The following is a 20,033-nucleotide window of genomic DNA, read 5'->3' as shown; positions in this document are numbered from 1 at the left end:
CCTCCAGTGGGTCCCGTCACTTCCCAGGGGACACGAGATGCTGTCCCCAAGGTGCCATCCTGCGTCCTGGAGGCCAGGGGCTCCTGCAAGCACATCTTACTTCCTCAGTCTGACTTCCTAAAAAGGGTGGGACGGTGCAGACGTCCCTTCAGTTCGTAAAGGACGTGGACACGGTGCTGCTTTGTGGAGGCCGCCCCGCCCCTGTGCACCGTGTGAGCCCCTGAGGCTGGATTGAGTGGTGCCTGGGGTCCTCCCCCCAGTATATCCTTACGACCTTTCAAAAGGCTTAATTTAGAAGAAAAACAGCCTCCTATTTTGTGCGTAATTGCTAAAGCTGTTTGAATCTGAGCCCTGGTTTATGAAATCTAAAGAACGTCCGGGGCTAGTCCTCTGAGTGGAGGTGGCTGGTGGGCGACCCCCGCTGCCCCCTCTTTGAGGCGGAGCCCCATCCCTGTGCTCGCGCTGACCCCCACCCCTGCCCCGTGGACCTTGTCCTGAAACCCTTGGGGCGGCCGCCTGTGGGAGGCTCTGGTGCTAATCCGCTGGTTCCCGTTTCAGTTCGCGGGGCTCGCTAGCGCGTTCACTCCCTCCTGCACCCTTGCATTGGCGCGCTCGGCCGAGACCGCGAGCCGGCCACCTCAGCTGGGCGCTGGGACGCAGGATAGTAGAGTTCGGGCTCCCCGGGCCCCGTTCCCCTTCCAGTGAGGCCAGGTGGTGGCCGTGCCTGCCTTGCCGGTGGTGGGAGCCCCCTTTCCCGGCTCCGTGCTGCCCTTTGCCCAGCGGTGGTCCCAGCGCCCCCAGGAACGGGGCCCAGGGCGGGGAGAGCCATCACAGGGACGAGCACAGGCGCCTCGGCGAGGCCCGCGGGACGTACGTGTGTGTGTGTGTCTGTGTCCCACCTGCTGCTGCTGTCGGCATGAGGCTCAGTAACTTGGGGTTAAGGATCAAACGGGCTTTGGAGATATGGACCCGGCCTGGAGTGCAGGCAGCACCAGGGTCTCACCTGCCGGCAGCCCTGCCTCTGGAATGGAGGTGGCAGTGCCACCACCTCGGAGTCCTGGGAGCAGGAAAAGCTGGAGCGCGTCCTGGTCTGGAAGGGCCGCTGATACACAGCCAGGCACTGGGGACACATCCTGGGTGTGGACTAGATACATAGTAGATGTGGGCTGGATACAGTTGTGGATGTGGGCTGGATACATCGTGCATATGGACTAGATACATTTGTAGCTATGAACTAGATAGAGATGTGGACTAGAAACATAGGGGAGGCATGCAGTCGATACAGAATAGGCACAAAGTGGGTAGAGAGTAGGTACCCAGGTTTATAATAATAGATACAAAGCAGAGAGACATGGTACATGCGGACTCCGCACCTCCAAGAGTGACGGCTACAGCAGGTACACAGTAGACACTTAGCTGCTGCATAACATACGTGGTGGATACGTAATGGGACCAGCGTTTGCTGTGATGAATCACCAGTGTCCCCGTGATCCCCCCACAGTCTGAGGCATTTTTGTCATGCGGGATGCGGGTGGGGTTTGGGGAAGCAGCCCCTCTCCTTGCCCCCTGCTCCTCGTTGCCCGTGACCGTCCGCAGAAGGGCCCCTCCCGTCCGTGGGGAGGCCTGGCCTGGCCTCCCCGCGCCTCGAGGCTGGGCCTTCCTGGCGCCCACCCCTCTGCCTTGACCCAGGTTTCTCTCTTCATTTGCACTTTTCCTCAGGGTCTGGTGTTCGTTTTTTCCGGGCCTGCTGCAACTTTGTTACATTTTTGTTTGTTTGAAGCAGCCACAGATTCCTAGAAACATTGTGTATTTTTTCTTCCTTATTTCACCTTTGCAGAAAAGGAGACTGAAAGTGCAGCCCCTCCCTGCCTCACTGAAGGGCCTGGGAGCAAACGGGCTTGGGGGGCGAAGGGCGCATAGCCCCTCTGACCCCCTCTGGCGCCCGGTCTGCATGGAGGGAGGAGACAGCGCTCCAGGCCGGCGGCCGACCGGGGACCCGGACCCTGGGCGCTCAGGCTTTTGGCGTCTCCGGGCTACACTGGAAGAAGAGGAGTTTTCTTGGGCCACGCATTTAAATACACAAACACTAACGAAACCAAAAATGCTTCGTAATGTTTTCAGTAAATTTACGGTTTGTGTTGGGCCGCAGGCAGGACACGCCGGTGAGCGTCGGGGGTTTGCAGGCGGAGCGAAGGGAGCTCACCCAGGCTCCCTGGCAGCCGGCGCCTCCCCACGACCCGTGGCTGGGATGTGCGCGCAGTCGGTCCGCTGTGCTGAGTCCGCTCAGGTCTTTCTAAACGTCTGTCTTAGCAGATGGGTTTGGGGCAGGTAGTCACGTGGCCCGGGGCTGGCCAGGCCCCTGGGTTCGTCCGGCCGCTGCCTCGGGAGGACCTCCCGGAGACGTGAAGCAGCCGTGAACGACGCTCCTCGCTCCAGGGTGGACCTGGCTGTCCCCGAGGAGGAAGGAGTCCCGAGGCAGGGCCCCTCCAGGTCACCTGCGTGGCCCAGGCTGCCGGCCAGTGCAGGGGGAGGCCCCTGTCCTTGCGCTGGCCCTCTCCTGGAGGCCCCTTGGTCCTGTCCCTGCGCTGGTCCCCTTGGCCTCGTCTGCGTTCGGCTTGTTTCTGAGGTCAGAGAGCCACGTGGGTCCCCCCACCCTGCTGGCTGAGTGGCCCGAGGGGCTTGCTTTCCAGCCCAGGTGGGCGTGGAAGCCAAAACATGGAAGTCAGGTGGGGGTTTTTGAAAGACCGTTCTCAGGAGGAGGATTCGGAGCATCCGCAGAGGCCGGACCCTCTGATGCAGCCCCGTGCGCCCTCCCCCAGCCCCGCCCCCAAGTCCTGGTCGCCCCATGCCCCTGCCCCGCCCCCACTCCCAGACCGCGCGTCGTGGGAGGTGTTTTAGCCAAGATTCTAAGGGGCCGGCGTCCCCTAGTAACACCGTCTCCCCAAAACGGAGCAGAAAACGCTTCTAGTCATTTTTAATATCACCAAGTAGGCAGCGAATATGCCAGTTTCCCCAACTGTCCCAGTTTTCTTAAAATAAGGTTTGCCTTTGAACCGGTTAAACGAGACCCTTACCAGCTGTTGGCAGTGGCTGGGGTGGCAGAGCCTGGCGCCCGCTCCCCTCAGCTCCCGGGGGGGCCCCTGCGCGGCCGGCGAGCGCCCCCGAGCGTGCCCAGGCCCTGCCACTTCGTCCCGCGTGTGGCCGGTGGAGGCATGGAATGTTCCAGCACACAGGAGCCCCCGCTGCGGCCCTTCTGGTCCCCCCGGCCCCGCCCCCGCACGCCCCGACCCCTGCTAGCCGCCCACCTGTCCTCCATCCGGACCGGCGCTGCCCGCTGGCTTCCACGGGGGAGGGAGCTCCACCTCCGCCCTCGCTCCGCCGCCCTGGGGCCCTGCTGCTGCTGCCGGGCCACGTCTGCGGCTCAAGCAGAGCCTCCGGCCTGGCTCTGCGTCCCGCCGGCCCCCCCTCAGACCTTCACCAGCGGAGTCTGAGGTGGGGGGTGAGGGACAGCAATAAGGACCGAAAGTACCTGGCGGGCGCTGGAGGGGCGTCTCCGAGGCTCAGACGGGGCCACCTGGGTCTCCCCCTCGAGCGGCCCCGCCGGTCACCCCAGCGTGTTTTGCGAGATGACCTGCTTCCCAGCCCGGCCTCCCCGAGGGCCGCGCCCCCCGTCGGGGGTGGGCGGGCAGCCTTCCGTGGGCACGGCCGAGTGGGCGAGGGAGGGCGCGCGTCACTGCAGCCTCGCTCTGTGCACAGACGGACTGGACGCCGCGGCCACTGAGGTGGGCAGTGGGCGGTGGGGAGAGGCGACGCGGGACGGGCACAGGAAGGAGCGTGGCCGCGGGTGGGCAGGCGGCGGGGGGTACGGGAGCCGCCTGCTGTGCGGAGGGTCCTGGCGTCTGCGGATGTGGGTCGATGGGGTCAGAGCGAAGGTGGGCCTACCCCGAGCCGGCCGGGCAGGGACGGCGGCGTTGGCTGCAGGGCCGCCAGAGCGTGGGGTGGGGGAGCAGGTGGCTGTGGCCCAGGAGGCGCCTCTGCCCGCTCAGCCTCTGTAGCAGGCACCCCCCCGGCGGCCCCAACAGCAGACCGTTCCCCTCGCGGCTCGGGTGGCGGGAGGCCGGGCTCCGGTGCGGCCTCTTCCTGGTGTGCAGGCACCGCGTTCTCATTGTCTCTCCTCTAAGGACGCTGGTTTCATCAGTGGGGGGGCGCCCTCCTGACCTCACTGCACCGAGTCGCCCCCAATGCCCCACCTCGTAACTCATGGCTCTGGGGGGCAGGGTTTCGACCTGAATTTGAGGGGTGCGTGCTCTGCCCATAACAGCGGGTGTGGTGGAAAAAAGACTGAAAGCTGTTTTGGGGGGCCTTGCGGGGGGCCGGGCTAGGACCACACAACAGCCCACAGCCGAGGTGGGGGCGGGGGCGAGGGCGAGGGAGCAAGCAGGTGAGACTGGGTGGTGAAGCGGGCGTCTGCGGGAGCCGGGCCGCCTGGGCTCTGCCCAGAGCTTGGGGGTGGGGGTGGCCGCCGGAGTCGGGCAGACAAGGCGGGACGGGGCCTCTGGGCCCAGTGACCTGGCCCAGGCCGGCTCGCTCCAGGCTGCCACCAGCCTGCATCCGCCACACTCGCCCTCCGCCCTGGGCCCCTTCACCCGCCCTGGGCTCTCAGCCCTGCCCGGGCAGAGCCCACGCTGGCCAGACCCTGTCTGCTTCCTGATCCGGGGCGTCCGGGCCCTTTCCCCAAACCTTGCTTCTCAGGGTTTACAAACATGTGGCACGTGTGTGTGTCCAGCCATCTGTCCACCTGGGGGCTCCCAAGTTCCCACCCCAGTGGAAGAGCCCTGGACAGGGCGGCCTCCTCTCAGAGCCGCCGGAGCCCCTCGCCCTGGTGTCACCGAGGCCGCGGTGTCGCGCGCGTGTGCGTGCCGGTGCCATTGGCCAGTTCTTCCCTCTCCCAGAGGCGCATCGAGTAGGGTGTTCCCAGCAGCCGGCGGCCCCTGAGGGTCTGCAGCTGCCTGGGAGCTGGGCTGGCGTTGGCGCGAGGGGCGTGCGGGGTGAGACGCAGACGCGGTGGGGGGCCCAGTCCTTGCGGGGGTGGTTCCGAGAGCAGCAGGTCTGTGTGTGGCCGAGGAGGAGGGTCAGGGTCGCGTGTGTGGAGCCGAGAGAAGGGGGCCCGAATCTTGGAGGGTGGGGAGGGGAGGGGGTCGGGCGACCCACGGTCCGACCGAGGGCACCGTGCGGCCAGCCTTGGGGCGCAGCCGCGCTGCTGCTGAAGTGGCGGGAAAGGCGTGTGAGGCCCTCACAGGAGGCGCCGTGCACGCCGGGGCGTCCGAGAGACGGACGGTGGCCACAGAACCTGAGACAAGGACGTCCCGAGCCGGGAGCGGTGCAGGAGGACGCAGGGAGGCCTCCCGGCGGCCCGTCCAGCTTCCCGCCTGAGTGACCGCCCGCACCCCCCCCGCCGCCCCGGGCCAACGGCCGGGGCTCGTCCCGAGCGTGTGCGCTGCCGGCACCCGTGGCTGCAGGGACGCGTGTCCTGCGTCTGAGCGACGGAGCATCTGGCGTGAGGACGGCCCTGTTCTCAGACAGAGCCGAGCGTGTGCATGCTCGTTCTCCGCAGTAGTTTTGTAAAGTCACACATGAGGATGACCATGGAGCAGGTGAGCGTTGGGTGTGCACCCAGAAGTTCACCTTAGGGAGCAAATAAAGAAAAGAGGAAATGGTGATGGAAAATAACTTAAAAATTTAAAAAGTAAATAAAATTTTTTTTAAAGAAAGGAAGAGCGAGGTAAGCTGTGGGCCGGACGCCGTGGGCCGGAGACCTTCCAGTCCGGGCCCCTCTGTGCCCTGCATCCTCTTCCTTTCTTTCTCCCTCTCCCGCTGAAATGAGGTGTTCCCTCAGGCGTAGATGCCTCGTCCCGCTGTGGGGTCCCTGTCCCTGTCCCTCCCGTGCGGGGTCTGGGAGCCCCTCAGTTCTGCCGGCAGCGGCCTGCCTTGCCTGCGCCGGCGGCCACGTGGGAGCCGCTTCCGGGTGGCGTGGCCCGACTTCGGCCTGGTCGCAGGCAGGGCTGGTCAGCAGCCGCGTGGCTGGGCTGGTGGCCTCTGCTGGCCCGGGGCCCTTCCTGCCTGTGGGGGGTGAGCTCCTGGGGCGGCCGCCGCCTTCCCTCTCCAGCCGCTGCTCTTCGCTCCCGATGGGCAGAGCGCGGCGCGTTGCCGTTAGGGCTCTGTCCTGTTGCAGATGTTGCCCCCTAACCCAGCCCGGCTCGTGTGCCCCCCGGCAGCCCGGCTGCGCGCTGGGGGGGTGTGAGGCGGGGCGAGGCCCCGTCCCCGGGCGAGCGCCAGGTGGCCCCCGCCGTGGCTTCCCGCGCATCTCGTCTCTGCGGCGCCCTCTGGCCCACGAGGCGGCCCTCGGCGGGGCTGTCTCCGGGCCACCGTCCCGTTACCATCCCGCTTCTGAGAACGTGGCCGTCTTGCGCCGTGAGCCCTCCCGTCTGGTCCTCGTCTGTGTACGGAAACGGTGCGGAAGCGCGGGCGCTGCCCCTGCCAGCATCGTGTCCGCGCCTCGTGTCGGCCCCGCGGCCGCACCGGTGGGCCGTGGGGGTTTCCCACCCGCGCTGCCCCCGCGACGGCGGATGGGTCTCATCGCACCCTCCAGCCCTTCGGGTGCGGCCGTTGGCACTGGCCCCAGCAGCAGTGACAGCCTCATGTCCTGGCGTCACCAGTAGGGACGTCGTCTACCCAGTGGCTTCTCTTTGTAAATCCCACCACCAGACAGTGCGGGGGGTGGGGGGTCCACCTCATTCCTGGTTGAGAGTTTTTGTCCTGAATGGCGTAGAATTTTGTCAGATGCTGCTGCTGCTTCATGTGTCAACAAGATGCTGGAACTTCCTCCGCTGTTCTGTTACCAAGGCGACCGCTGGGGGCGGGGGCGCGGACCGCGAAGCAGCACCGCGCCCCCTCGGGAACCCGTGGGGCCGCCGGCGTCCGCCCTCCGTGCGTCGCTGGACTCGACTCGCTGCCCGCCTGCCTGGCGCGCTCGCGGCTCTGTGTGCGGCGTGGGCTCTGAGGTCGTCCTCAGAGCGCAGTTAACACGGAGGTGCTGGCCTCGCAACACTGAGCCGCCTTAAAATACCTGGGAGGTTTCACGTGAGGTTAACGCTATGTATCGCTAACTTATTTCTAAGAATTCACCAGTAAAATCTTTGGAGCCTGGAGTTTTCTCCGTGGGAATATTTTAAAGTCTGCGTTTAATTTTTAAATAGAAAGGAATTATTCAGCTTTTGTATTTCTCATTTTGTCATCCTTAGTAAGTTGTATTTTTAAGGATTTTTAAAGCCTAAAGCATAGTTACTGACATAGTTCATATTTTTATTTCCTTTAAATATTTTTAATATCTATACATATTGCTCTGGAGGATTCATCTTCTTTTAATTTTGTTTTCATGTGTTTTCTGCTTTTTATATTAATTTATATTAGGTGATACATGCATGCGATCATTCCATCTTTCTTTCAGACAGACACTTTTATCCTCATGAAATGTTGCTCTTTAAGATTAAAAATACGACTGGCATTGAAGTCTCCTTGGTCTGATAGTAATGTAACCGTGCCAGCTTCGGGGGGTGCTTAGCATTTATGGGGTATATATATTTTCCATCCTTTTACTTTCAACTCTTCTGTATCTTATTTTGGAAACGGCTCTTACATGCGGAAGTGGTTTTAATCTAGGCTGACAATCCATGTCTTTTATTTTTTTTAATCCTCCCCCGAGGCCATTTTTTCATTGCTTTTAGAGCGAGAGGGCGGGCGGGAGGGAAGCGTGGATGGGAGAGAGAAGCTCCGCGCCGTGGCCGCCTGCGCGCACCCAGCCGGGCACGGGCCCGCACCGCCACCGGCCGCGTCGCCCCGCGCGAGCCGCGTGTTCTCATTGCCGCGTTTGGTCTGTTTACATGTGATGTCATCCTTTATTTAGACTGCGGTTTAAACATGTCGCCGTTCTGTTCGGGGGTCGACCCCTCGGTCCTTCCGCTGGTTTAATCAAGCGCTATTATCCCGTCCCCCCTTATTAGCTTTGTTCGGTCTGTTTCTTGGCCTGCCTGGCAGTTTTTGATTGAATATCGGGTATTATTTTGAAAACGGCGGGGCCTGAATGCTGTCCTTTTCCTCATGAAAAGACGTAATTTCATGCGGGCAGGTAGCGTGTGGACAGGTCGCCCTGACCCAGCGCGGCCTGGCCTGTCCCTCCTCCCCTCTCGCCGCTCTCTGGCTGCAGCTCCTGGGGTGCTCTGGTCCCCTGGTCCCCGGGTCCCCGCGTCCCCGCGACGCTTTCCCGTGCGGCCCTGGCCATCCCCCCGCCGAGCGCGGCCGTGCTTCGGGCAGCTGCCCGCTGGGCCTCCTGGCCTTGCGCCCCGAGCGCTGCGTGCAGCCGGGCCTCAGTAGGCGCCCCCGAGGGGAGTCGGGCCCTGGATTTGGGGCCCTCCGGCCACGTTCCCTTTCCTCCAGGGTCGGGGAGAGCCTCTGGGTGGGGGGCGGGCTCGCTGGGCTGGGCTGGGCTGGGCTGTGGGCTTGCGGGAGGGAACCTGAACTTTCCCCCCTTCCTCCCAGCCCGTCCGTCACTTACGGCTGCCACAGCGTCCCGGGGGTGGGGGGTGTTCTGGGTGGACACCCCTCGAGTCTCACCCTCGCGGCTCAGGCGGCCTTTCGATGGGACTGCAAGTGAGGCCGTCGGCAGCCTTTGGAATGAACGGCCGTGTTTGCGTGCGAGCCGGGCATGGGTTTGGGGGGCGGGGCCGCGTGGGGTGTCGCGGACCGGATGTTTGTGTCCCCCCACACCCGACACTGATACCGCGGCCCCCAGGGGGGGTTTTGGGAGGTCCTGGCCCTCAGGACCAGACGAGTGTCATTGTGACAAGAGCCCCCGCAACGAGGACAGCAAGAAGGCGCGTCGGCTCCCCGGGACCCAACATCCGGCCCCCAACATCTGGCCCCCGACCTCGGGCCGCGCCGGCCGCGCCGGGAGCGGTGGGAAACGGCGGCTGTCCCTGCCCCGTCCGTGCCGCTCTGCGGGGGCAGCCGAGCTGAGACCTTCCTCTGTCCACGTCGCCTTCGGTTCCCGCTTCTAGACCTTTTCCTGTTTGGCCTCCATGGAATCAGTGAACGCTGAGGATACACGCCCCTCCCCTGGCATCTCAGCCCGTCCCGGCTCTTGCTCCTGGTCTGGGACGCCGGGGCGCTGGAGCCCGGTCCCACGCATGTGGTCCTGGCCGCGCGGCTCCCCAGGGCGGGGCCCGGGGCCCGGGGTCCTGTCCAGCCCAGCCCCGGTGGGAGAGGCGGCTTGAAGCACTTTGATTTGTGTTTAAGTGAATCTGTGAGGGAAGCCTCCGCATAGGAAGGAGTTGTGTTCAGTGTGAATTTATTTACAGCAAATTCCTAGGAAGTTGGAGGACATCGCTCCATGGAATCTGTGGCGTGTTGGTCAGTCCGTTCACGTGATTCGTGTGGTGACACCTTTCTCTGCAGTAAAAATTACCAGGGCGTTGAAGTGTTGCAAACGGCCCCTCCCCCTGAAAACGTCCAGTAGGATTGGCTTTCCTAACGGTGACCGACGACATCAGGTGGCGGGGGCACAGCCGGGGGCCCCGTGGGGGCCAGCCCCGCCCCGCACCCCACACCCAGGTCCCTGCCGGCAGCCCCCACGGCGGGGCAACCACGCACCTCGACCCCAGAAACGTGGCCCTGTCCTTGTTGCCGTTTTCGATCGAATGTTTGCCTAGAACGAGCTGGTGCTGCGCCTCGTCCTGGGCCGCCTGGCGAGAAAGGGGCGGCCGTGCCCCTGGGGCGCGGGACCCGGGGGGGTCGCTCCCCGGAGGAAGCTGGCCCCGCGTGGCAGGACCGCTCCGGTCATGGTGCTGGGCCCTGGCCCGGGCGCCGTGTCCCCGAGTGCAGCCGGGCCGGGCCCGTCACCAGCAGCGGCCCGTGCCCGGGGGACCCTGGCCGCCGTCCCAGCCCTGGGGGCAGCAGCACAGGCACGTGCGCCCCCAGGTCTGGGAGGCGCGCGGTTTGCCCGCAGCCTGTTGCTCTTAGCTTGGTTTTTTCACTGTATTTTCTTCGCCTGTCAGAGCTGTCACGACGCCAGGTTGCCATGGGAACGGCTGGTTAGAGTTCCCTGCAGCATCCTAATTATAGAGTGGCAGCCGCGCAGAGGGCTGCATCTGTGGGCCGCAGAGCGGGGGCTGCGAGGGGGGCCGGCACGCCCGCGGCCGGCGCAGCCACCAGGCCTCTGCTGCCGCCAGCCCTGCGCGCAGAGCACGGCTGGGGGACTGTGGGCACGCGCCTTCCGACAGCCCCACTCCAGGGTGACGCCCGGGCCCCGTTGGACCCAGTGGGGCCCCGCCGAGCCCCGGCCGAGGCCGAGCGGCTCTGCCCCACACCCCTGGCCCCGGGCGGCCCTCGCCGCCCCCTCGCTGGTCTTTGCCCTGTAGGCGGGCCGGCCCCTCGGAAGCGCTCCGTGCACTGTCCGGTCCCTCCTCTTCACTGCGGCTGTCACTGTGGGCCAGGAGCAGGGCCGGGGCTGTCCCAGCAGAAGCCCCGATGCTGGGACAGTGACGGCGGTTGAGCCGACAGCCCAGCAGGCTGGTGGCGCCGCCTGGGGGGACGCTTCCTGGGCGCCCTGGAGCTCGGGGTCAGGAGGCAGGTGCCCCGTGGGCTGTGTGCGCGGTGGCCCTGTGCTGGGGTCTCCTAGCAAAGAGTCTGCTGGGGGCAGGGGCCGGGGTCTGTGGGGACGCTGTACCGCCGCTGCCCCTCACCCCCGGGGTCCTGAGTCTGGGCCCCTGTGGATGCCTGAACCGCGGACGGTGCCGAGCCCCGCGGGCGCCGTGTGTCCCTGCACCCGCACTCCCGAGGCGGGGCGGGCTTTTACACGCCGGGCCCAGGAGGAGACGAACCCAACTAGGCATAAGCTGCCACAGTCAGCACCGTGGACGGTGACCAAGCGACGTGACTGGGGTCGCTGTGTCCAGGGTCCCCGCCGAGGTCCTTGCAGAGCCCCGGGGCCCTCCGGGGGACGCTGCTGGCCGGCGGACGCGTTTGCTGTTCTGCCCCCCACCCCCCACACCGAGCGCCCATTCTGCCCTCGCAAAGCGCTTGTCACCGCGGTGGGGGGCACTCCCGCAGCCTGAGGGGTGGCAGCAGGCAGGCGCGGGCTCCCTCCTCCGCCTGCCCCTCCCGGTCTCACGGCGGAGGACATGCTCTCCCCACCACCGGTCCCGGCCGCCCCGGCACAGGGTTTTCGTTCCTCGTCAGGCCGGGAACGCGCTCCCTTCGCTCCCAGGCAGCGCCGCACGGCTGCTCTTGGGCCCGTCCGAGCCGCGGGGCCGCCCCTCCCCGCCTGGGGCTGGACACGGGCGCTGCGATGCTGTGGCCGCACGTCGGACACCGGGGCCGCCAGCCTCCAGAGGCAAAATGCAGGAGGCCCTGAGCTCGGAGCTGCCCCCTCGGTTATTAACATCTGCATTTCCTTCTCAGAGGTGTAGTCGATCTGCCTCTCGCATTTAAGTCCTTGTTTTTGCGGGGACAGATCGGCATGAGGCGCGAGGCTGGCGGCTGGGCCAGCGTGGCCGACAGGACGTCCCGGACTCGGCGGTGGGGCACCAGGCCGCTCGGTCCTGGGGCCTGAAGCCCGCGTCCCACCGCGGCCCGTCCTTGTGACCTCCGCTGACCCTCCCTGTTCCTTCTGGGCCCGCCTCCAAATGCAGACCCGAGGGGGACGCAGACACTCCACCCTCGCCCGGGCCCCAGGCTTTGTCGCCGTGGACACCGGGGTCGCTGCCGTGCCCGGCGCCCGCTGTCCCGCCCCGGCTTGCGCAGCCTGCGCGGGCTCCCCAGCGCCCCTCGGCCTCCCCGGGACGGCTGTGGGCTTCTGTTCCAGGCAGCTTCCGTCGAGTTTGTGTGACATCGGTGGGTGTATGTTTAGCTTAGACTTCGGCGTGGCGCGTGTGCTGGTGCGTCCCCATCCGGCCAGCTCTGCTCCCCTGTCGGCGCTGGCTGTGCGTCCCCCTTCGGTCTCTGTCACTCCACACGTTCTCCCTCGCTCTGCAGGGACAGTCGCCCCTGTAGATGGTAGCAGGGACCTGCCATGGGCCAGGCTCCCCGCCGGGTGAGCCGGGGGGGCACCCTGCCGCCTGGACAGAAGCCCTGGGGGTCACCCGGGCTCCTTAGAGGTGATGGGCAGACAGGCCCAGGTGCTGCCGCTCCCAGGGGACTCAGCCTCCGTGGACCCCAGGCCGCGCCAGGTGGGAGGGGAGGCGCTGGCTCCGCCTCCAGCCTGTCCTCCCTGTGGGGGGGCAGGCCACGCAGCTCCTGCCCCGAGGAGCCCAGGCCCCGGTTTCTGACTCAGTGTCAGAAAAGGGGGAGAAGCAGGTTTCGTAAGTGCTGCGCCCTGAGGCCCGCAGGTTCCGGCCTGAGCCGGTCAGTTGCTTGTTTTAAAAACATTGCGTCGCGATTTCCACGTCCGTGTCTCCGAGCCCTTCCGCTCCTGAGCGTCGCCGTCGCTGCGGGGCTCCGTAAAAGCGCGAGGCTGCGCTGTGTCCTCGGACGCTGCGGTCGCACACACTCGTTTCAGAGGGTTTCGAAGGCGCGAAGTTCGAAGCGTCCGGAGACGGGAACGGGCGGCTCCGCGTCCGAGGGGGCGTCTGTCACCCTCCTCCCTGGGACTTCAAATGCCACACGCGTGCCCTGGAAGCGGCTTGGTGACAGGGATCAGCATAAGCGTTCGGTTCGCTGGCTCCGCTCCTGCCCCCCGAGTCGCCGGAAGGGGCCCCCCGGGGGCTCTCCTGCTGGGGAGGGGCTGGGATGGCCGCGGGGCGCTGTGGTCAGCCTGAGGGTGGCCCCCTGCGGCGGCCGCTGCCCCTCGGGGAACAGTGAGGCGTAGCTGTCAGCTGAGCTCACGGCTCACCTGCACCGTGTCGCTGGTTGCAGGGGTGCCTGGTGTCCGTGCCCGGAGGGCTGGGGGGCCCAGGACGAGCGGGAGGACACGCGGGCCTCGGATGGTCCCCAACCAGGCCCTTGGCAGGCGGGCAGCCGTCCCGGCTGCGGACTGGGGCTCCCCGTCCGTCCTCCCTGCCGGGGCTGCGACGTGAGGACGTGCGAGGAGAGGCCGGCGGGCAGCCGCGGGCCGTCCTCTGACGTCCTGCCCGCCCGGGACCCCGGCCCGCGCCGGGGGCGGCCCGCCCTGAAGGCCCCTCGTGTGTGGTTCTTCACGCTGTCTCGTTCGTTCCAGAATCCATCTACCGCCGCGGCGCCAGAAGATGGAGGAAGCTGTACCGCGCCAACGGCCACCTCTTCCAAGCCAAGCGCTTTAACAGGGTGAGTGCTACCCCCTTGGGACGCGGGCTCGTGGCTGTCGTAGCCGAGTGCTGTGTGCTGTGCCGTGTGTGCCGTCTGCCGAGTGCCGCGTGCTGTGCCGTGTGTGCCGTCTGCCGAGTGCGTGTGCCGCTTTAAAAACACAGAGAAAGGAGGCAACGGGAGCAGACTGGGCTCCGCTCCGCTCATGGGGGAGAGGCCGTGCTGCCTCCCGGTCACGAAGGCGCCTCGCAAGGTGGCCGGAGCCGTGCAAGCCCCGCTTGGGTCCCCTCGAGGCGGTGCTGCGTCATGAGCGCAGCCTGGGTCTCGGACCCTTGGCCGCGGTCGTGAGATCCTCGGTCGAGGCGCTGGGGTGCTGCCATCGGCGAGCTGGCACTCGGGCACCGTGCGGTGTCGGGCTGGACCGACTTTCTTACCTGAGCTCCGTGCCGGCCGCCGGACCCGGCGTGCCCTTTCTACTGATCTCCGGGGGTAATGTGAGATCTTTCAAAAGAAAGTTGTTGCAAATGGCCGAGGAAGCGGAAACACGTAAATGAGTTATGCCTGGAAAACACCCGGGTCGGGACCCGCGGGCCTGGGGCGCGGCACGTCCGGCGCCCGTGCTGCGGCTTCGACCCGGCGGCCAGGAGGCCCTCCCCTTGCATGGAGACGTCCAGCCGCGGGGCTGGTGACCAAGCTGGCTGTCCCCAGCGCTTTCAGGTTGCTCAGAACCATCAGGAGCAAAGATGGGCCATTCGAGTCTTTTTTCTTTTTTTAAGATTTTACTATTTTTAGAGAGGGGACGGGAGGGAGAAAGGGAGGGAGAGAAACATCGGTCGCCTCTCGCACGCTCCCCATTGGGGACCCGGCCCACAGCCCAGGCCTGTGCCCTGACCAGGAATTGAGCCAGTGACCCTGTGGTTCAGAGGCCAGCGCTCTGTCCGCAGAGCTGCACCAGCCGGGGCGACCACTTAAGCGTTCAAGATAATAGAACACACACCGAGACCGTTGCATGCCCGGCAGAGTCCGCCTCTGTTCTGTCGTGTGGGCAGGGCATGTGGGCGAGGGCCGGGGGCTTCCCCACACCGCCCCAGCCGGGCCCCTCCCCCCAGACAGGTCCCCGCGGCTGTTCCCACACAGCCTTGGGGTGGGCCTGAGTGTGGGCTGCCGAGCCCAGGCAGGACCTGGTGCCCCCTGTGACCAGGGTCCGGGCCACCTCTTGCCCCAGCTCCGTGTCGTCTTTTGAGAATGTCATTCACGGGGCATCTGAGCCAGCGCTTTGCGGGGCGCCAGGCCCCACCTAACGGCCGCCGCTGTCCTCCGCAGAGAGCGTACTGCGGCCAGTGCAGCGAGCGGATATGGGGCCTCGCACGGCAGGGCTACAGGTGCGTCCACTGCAAACTGCTGGTCCATAAACGCTGCCACGTCCTCGTCCCGCTGACCTGCAAGAGGCATATGGTGAGTGGGGCCTGCGGCTGGCCGGCCACACGCCCCAGTGGCCCTGGGCCTCTCACCCAGGGGGGCCCTGTCCCCGCGGACGAGACTGGGGGGCGCAGGTGGGCCATGCGCGACGGCCCCGGCCCGCAGGCTGGGACAGGACCCCCTCCCCCCGGGGGGCTGGTGCCCTTGCTGCCCTGGCCTGGGGCTCATCCAGAGTCCAGGTCTCACCCGATCCGGCCAGGGCGTCCCCCGCAGGCTGGCGCTGGGCTTCCTTTTGCTCACGGCTGCCGAGAATCATGAAGGCACACACACCCTGTGACCCCCGAGGTCCACGTTAGCCTCGGAAACGGGGCCCAGTTAGCCACGGGCTGAGGGGTACCCACGCTGCAGCCCGGGCACCGCTGGGGGGACGGCCTCCACTGTGACATCAGCTCCGGCGGGCAGGGCTCAGAATTCTGCCCGGCTGCCGACGGCAGGGGAGGGGCCGGGCGCTGTGTGGAGAGGCCCGTTCCGCAAAGCGCCTGCTGGAAGGGCCACCGCCTGCGGCGCTGAGTGGCGCCCACCTGTGGAGGCGCACGTCACTTCAGCGCAGCCAGGTGACCGTGGGTGCAGTGTGCGCTGGGACAGGTGCCACAACGTGGACGCTTCAACGGGAGACTTGCAGAGCCTCCCGGTGTCTCCCGGAGCTGAGCCCCCGCCCCCGCCCCCGCCGGTCCCTGGTGACGCCCCATCTCTCTGCAGGATTCTGTCATGCCTTCCCAAGAACCCGCAGTAGATGACAAGGACGACGACGTGGACCTTCCTTCCGAGGAGACCGATGGCAGTAAGGGCTGCTTCCCTCCGCCGGCCCTGGAGCGCCTGCTTCCGCCCCTCTGACCGCGAGGCCTTCCTGCGCCGGCCCCTCTCCCGGGCCCACGTCGCGTGGCCGCCGGAAGTGGGGCCGGGGACATGCTCGCCAGGGCACCCCTCGGCCCAAGTAGAGGCAGGCGGGGGCTTGTCCTTCCCTGGGGCCCACGTGTCCGTGAGTCGCTGCCGCGGGAGCAGGGCTGGGGCTCCCCGGGCCGCTGTGGGGCGCTCCAGGAGGCCCTCGGTGCGGCAGCCCCCACGCCGGCCCCATCCGAGACCAGCGGCTGCCCCGCGACCGCCGAGGGCGGAAAGGCTGCAGGGCGGCTGCTGTGCACACGGCGCGCCCTGGCCGGGTTCTCGGGGTTTCGTAGGGTTTTGGTTTTTTGTTGTTGTTTTCCTGTGGGAATAAGTTTTTTTTTTTAATGCTAAGAAGCACTTGTGGGGAAGGGTTCTGGACACCCTGTGGCTGACAGCCCAGCCCTGAACTCCCAGCCTGTGGATGGCACAGGGCGGACAGGAGCCCCGCCCCCACCTGGTCCACGGGGGTTCGGTCCCAGGAGGCCCCGAAGGACGAAATGAGGCCCATAGAGCTCCGAGCGCAGCACCTCACGCGGAGGAGACTCCTGACAGTTACCCGCCCACACACACCCATTACGAGTCCACCAACCACCACCCGCCCATCCGTCCACCCTCCCACCCTCCACTGCCCACCAACCACCATTCGCTCACCCGCCAGCCCCCCAGTCACCTCGCCTCATCCCCCATTGACTCAGCACCGCCCCCCATCCATCCGTCTGCCTGCTCTGAGAACAGAGACTGGAAGGGTAGACACCAAGTCTTACACAAACAGCGGCTTCTGGACCACGAACCCCTGGGAAAATGTGTCCCAAACGGTGGCCCAAACGCCGGCCGGGGTGGACGGGGCCGGAGAGCTGCTCTTCCTGAGCCCGGCTGGTCTGGCGGGGCCCCCGGCGCCGGTCCTCGTCCCGAGACCGGGGACCTGCTCCTGTCGGTGCCTGTGACTCTCCTTTCTCCTTTCTCTCTGTCAGTTCCTTACATCCCTTCCTCCCGGAAACGCGACGGCGTTAAAGATGATTCTGAGGTGAGTGTGCGGGTGGCTCGTGGAATTTCCGGGTCCCTTTCGGAAGTTCATGGCCCATCTCTGGGGCGCCTGTGGGATTGTCACATGGGCTGGAGTGTTGGGCCGTTGCCCACGGGAGGCGAGGGCACGGCTTCGTGGTGCCCGGGCGGTGCACGGGGTCAGGCGGGCGGAAGTCCGCGGGGCCTTTCTTGTGAGGTCTGGCCCAGACGTCGTCTCTGGCGCCTGGCGGGGGGAGGGTGGGCGGGGAGCAGAGAGTGAGTGTGGCCGCCTGTGAGCCCGTGAGCCCTGCTGAGCGTCATGCTGAGGCGCGGGGCGTGATCCCACGGCGGTGCGGATGGGCCGAGCTGCCGCTGGCCAGGGCGCCTGGGGCCTCTCTGACCTCGGGCCTCACTGCTGTGCCATTTGGACACGGTACCGCCTTTTCTGAGGATAAACACACCAAGCAGGGCTCGCGGGGGCGGGGGGCACAGGCCAGCACAGCGGGCCGCCGCAGCGGCACAGGTGACCCCGCCCGGAACCCGGCGCGGGGGCTTTGAGCAGCTGGGAGGCCGGGCCCCGGTGGCAGGGAGCACTCGCTGGCCTGTCTGTCATCTCGGGCGCGCCTGCGGGGTGGGCACTGTCCGTGGGCCCGGGGACGGGTGGCCTGGGGTGCTCACCGAATCCCCCGCGAAGCCGGCGCTCTCGGCCCCGGGGCCGCGTGCCCGGGCGTTCTGGGACCGTCCCTGCAGCCTGTCGCAGGCATTCCCCTTGCGGGGCCACGAGACCCCGGTGTCCACGGGCACCTCTCCACGGACGGGGGCCCCGTCTCTGCGCACGGGTGCGGGTGCAGTGGAGCCGGGCTGTCCGGGGCGCCCAGGCCTGGGTGCCGGCTGCCAGGCTGCCGCCGCATCCCGGCCCAGCCTCGCTCGGGGCCCACCCTCGCTCGGGGCCCACCCTCTGCTGTGGGCGCGGTGTCCCCGCACCCTGTCTCCCAAGGGCAGAGCGGGTCCAGGCTGGTTTTGAGCTGGACTCTCCGTCCGGCCGTTGATTCTGTCAGGCTTTGTGTCCCCCGTTTTCCTCCCCGCGCGCCGTCCAGCACCCGGCAGGGCCCCATTCTCGGCAGACGCTGGCGGGTGTCCCGCCGTCTCATCGCCGGCTCATCGCCGGCTCACCCGTCCCCTGGAGACAGCGCCAGGCCCCGCGGGAGGGGCTCCGTCCTGGGGCGGCCCCACTCCCGGGTCACCACGAGCCCAGCCTGCCCCCTGTGCCCTGGCCAGCGGGCTGCCCTCCCGGGGCGGCTCAGGGGCTCGGAGACGGCGCACTGGCCGGGTGACGGGCCTGGTAGGAAAGGGCCGGGTCAGGGGGGCCGGGGGCCGGGGAGGCGCGCCCTCCCCGGGTCGCCTCCCGGCCGTGCCCCGGGGGCTGTGGGGGGGCTTCTGTGCTCGGGCAGGATCTGCCCCAGAGGGAGCTTGCTCTGCAGCCCCTGCTGCTCCCTGGAGGTCGGGGGTGGGGCTGGAGCGCCAACTCCAAGCGTGTGGTTCGTCTCCCTGGCAACCGGCCCCCATCTTCGGTGATTCTGGGGCTTTTCAAAAGTCGCCTTATTAGCATAACAAAAGACACCTTCTGGCGCTTAGGAAATTCTGGGGGTTTCAGCGGCTCTGTCTGGCCCGGGAGAGGACTAAGTACAGGGTTCTCTTTGTCACGCGGTGGCCCAGGGTGGTCTCTCTGGGCAGCGGACCTTGCTGCCCCTTCCAGCCCTTCCCCAGCTCCAGCCGAGCGTTCAGGGCGACCTCCGTGTGCGGAAGCTCCGGGTGACACAGGCACACCCACACTGTGCCCGTGAGCAAGGACGCCAGTCACACAGCTGGTGTTCGCCCTCTGTCCCCGAGACCACAGGCGGCCGCCCCTCCGCGGCCACAGCTTTCCCCGGGCGCTCGACAGGTGCCCCTTCTTGCGTTTCTGCCCGGTGATGAAGTCTGCAGTGAGTCAGGGCCCCTCAGTCACCGCCCTCGCCCGCCCCCAGCGTCCTTGCCAGAAATAATTCGCAGGGAGGAAGCGAGTTCCGTTCTGAGTCCGGTTGCCCTCGCGTCTGTCCAGCGATGCGCGCTCTGTCCGCCGGGAGCTAGTGCTGGCCGGGGCGCGGGAGCCTGAGTCGCCTCTTCAGCCGTGGGCGTGAGGCTGTCCCGGCCTCCGGGTCCCTCACAGCGGCCACGGGCTGTGGGGATAGATAGCTTTCGGGTTTCCAGCTCCTTCCGCCGAAAGCGGCACAGCCCTGCCCTGGCCGCCGCGGCTCAGCGGGTCGGGCATCGTCCTGCAGGCCGACAGGGCACCAGGCCGATTCCCGTGAGGGCGCGGCCGGGCCGTGGGCCGGCGCCCGCTGGGGGCGCAGAGAGGGCGACGGGGTGCCGTTGCTCTTACGTCGACGTTTCCCCCCTTCCCCCCTCCCTTCCCCCTTCCTAAAAACAAATAAAATCTTTTTTTAAAAAAAAGCTGCGCGGTCCTTCCTTCTGGGCTTGACTTCCTGGGGTGGGGGGCGCACCTTTAGGACGCGGAGCCCCAACCTGCCAGCGGATGGGGCCCGCGGTCCGGGGCGTGCGGGGTCTTCGCCGAGGCTGGCGGCGGCGCCTGGCGCGTCTCGTCTCTGAGTCCGGACGTTCCCCGCTCCCCTCTGTGTCCCCCCCGCCCAGGACCTCAAGCCAGTCATCGACGGGATGGACGGAATCAAAATTTCTCAGGGGCTGGGGCTGCAGGACTTCGACCTCATCAGGGTCATTGGGCGTGGGAGCTACGCCAAGGTCCTCTTGGTGCGGCTCAAGAAGAATGACCAGATCTACGCCATGAAGGTGGTGAAGAAGGAGCTGGTGCACGACGACGAGGTGGGCCGCGGGGCGGGGCAGGGCGGGGCCGCGGGGCGGGGCCGCGGGGCGGGGCCGGGTGGGGCGGGGCGGGGCCGGCGGGGGCGGGGCCGCGGGGGTGGGGCAGGGGCGGGGCCGAGCGTCAGGGCGGGGCCGCGGGTGGGGCAGGGGCGGGGCCGCAGGCAGGGCGGGGCGGGAGCCCCGGGGCTCCCCCCTGGCCCCCTCCTGGCCCCCTCCCCCCCGCGGCCTCCATTCCGGCTTCCCCGGGGTTTCCTGCTGTCCCTTGAGGCCAAACACACAGAACGTGCCGCTGTCACCGCTCTGAGGCGCACACGGCAGTGGCATTGTGCACATTTCCTGCGTGGGGCTGCTGTCAGGCATGTCCGCCCCCAGAAGGAGCCCCCGTCCCTGTTAGTGTCCCTCCCCGCCCTCCCCCGCCCTCCCCCGCCCCGGCGGCCCCGGCGGCCCCGGCGGCCCCTGAT

At 67.0% G+C, this 20,033-nt stretch overlaps 1 protein-coding gene across 5 annotated transcripts in view; it reads left to right on the top strand.

Annotated features, from left to right (window-relative positions):
* The window catches only part of PRKCZ (protein kinase C zeta), a 72,817-nt gene that overhangs the window by 37,865 nt on the left and 14,919 nt on the right, over positions 1-20,033 (top strand). For 4 of the 5 annotated variants that reach the window (XM_054584077.1, XM_054584079.1, XM_054584071.1 and 1 more), the window contains 5 exons: positions 13,268-13,353; positions 14,656-14,787; positions 15,511-15,592; positions 16,665-16,717; positions 19,384-19,572. In XM_054584077.1, coding sequence (XP_054440052.1) covers positions 13,268-13,353; positions 14,656-14,787; positions 15,511-15,592; positions 16,665-16,717; positions 19,384-19,572 — 542 coding nt within the window. Of the gene's footprint in view, positions 1-3,509; positions 3,783-13,267; positions 13,354-14,655; positions 14,788-15,510; positions 15,593-16,664; positions 16,718-19,383; positions 19,573-20,033 lie in introns of those variants that run through there. The other variant, XM_054584088.1, reaches the window with a different exon arrangement.

Source organism: Pteronotus mesoamericanus, unplaced genomic scaffold (assembly GCF_021234165.1).
Source record: "Pteronotus mesoamericanus isolate MK-2021 breed Mesoamerican mustached bat unplaced genomic scaffold, CSHL_Meso_final contig_1193, whole genome shotgun sequence".
In the NCBI taxonomy this organism is placed as follows: domain Eukaryota; kingdom Metazoa; phylum Chordata; class Mammalia; order Chiroptera; family Mormoopidae; genus Pteronotus; species Pteronotus mesoamericanus.
The sequence above is the reverse complement of the archived record's forward strand: the minus strand, read 5'-3'. Positions and strand labels throughout refer to the sequence as shown.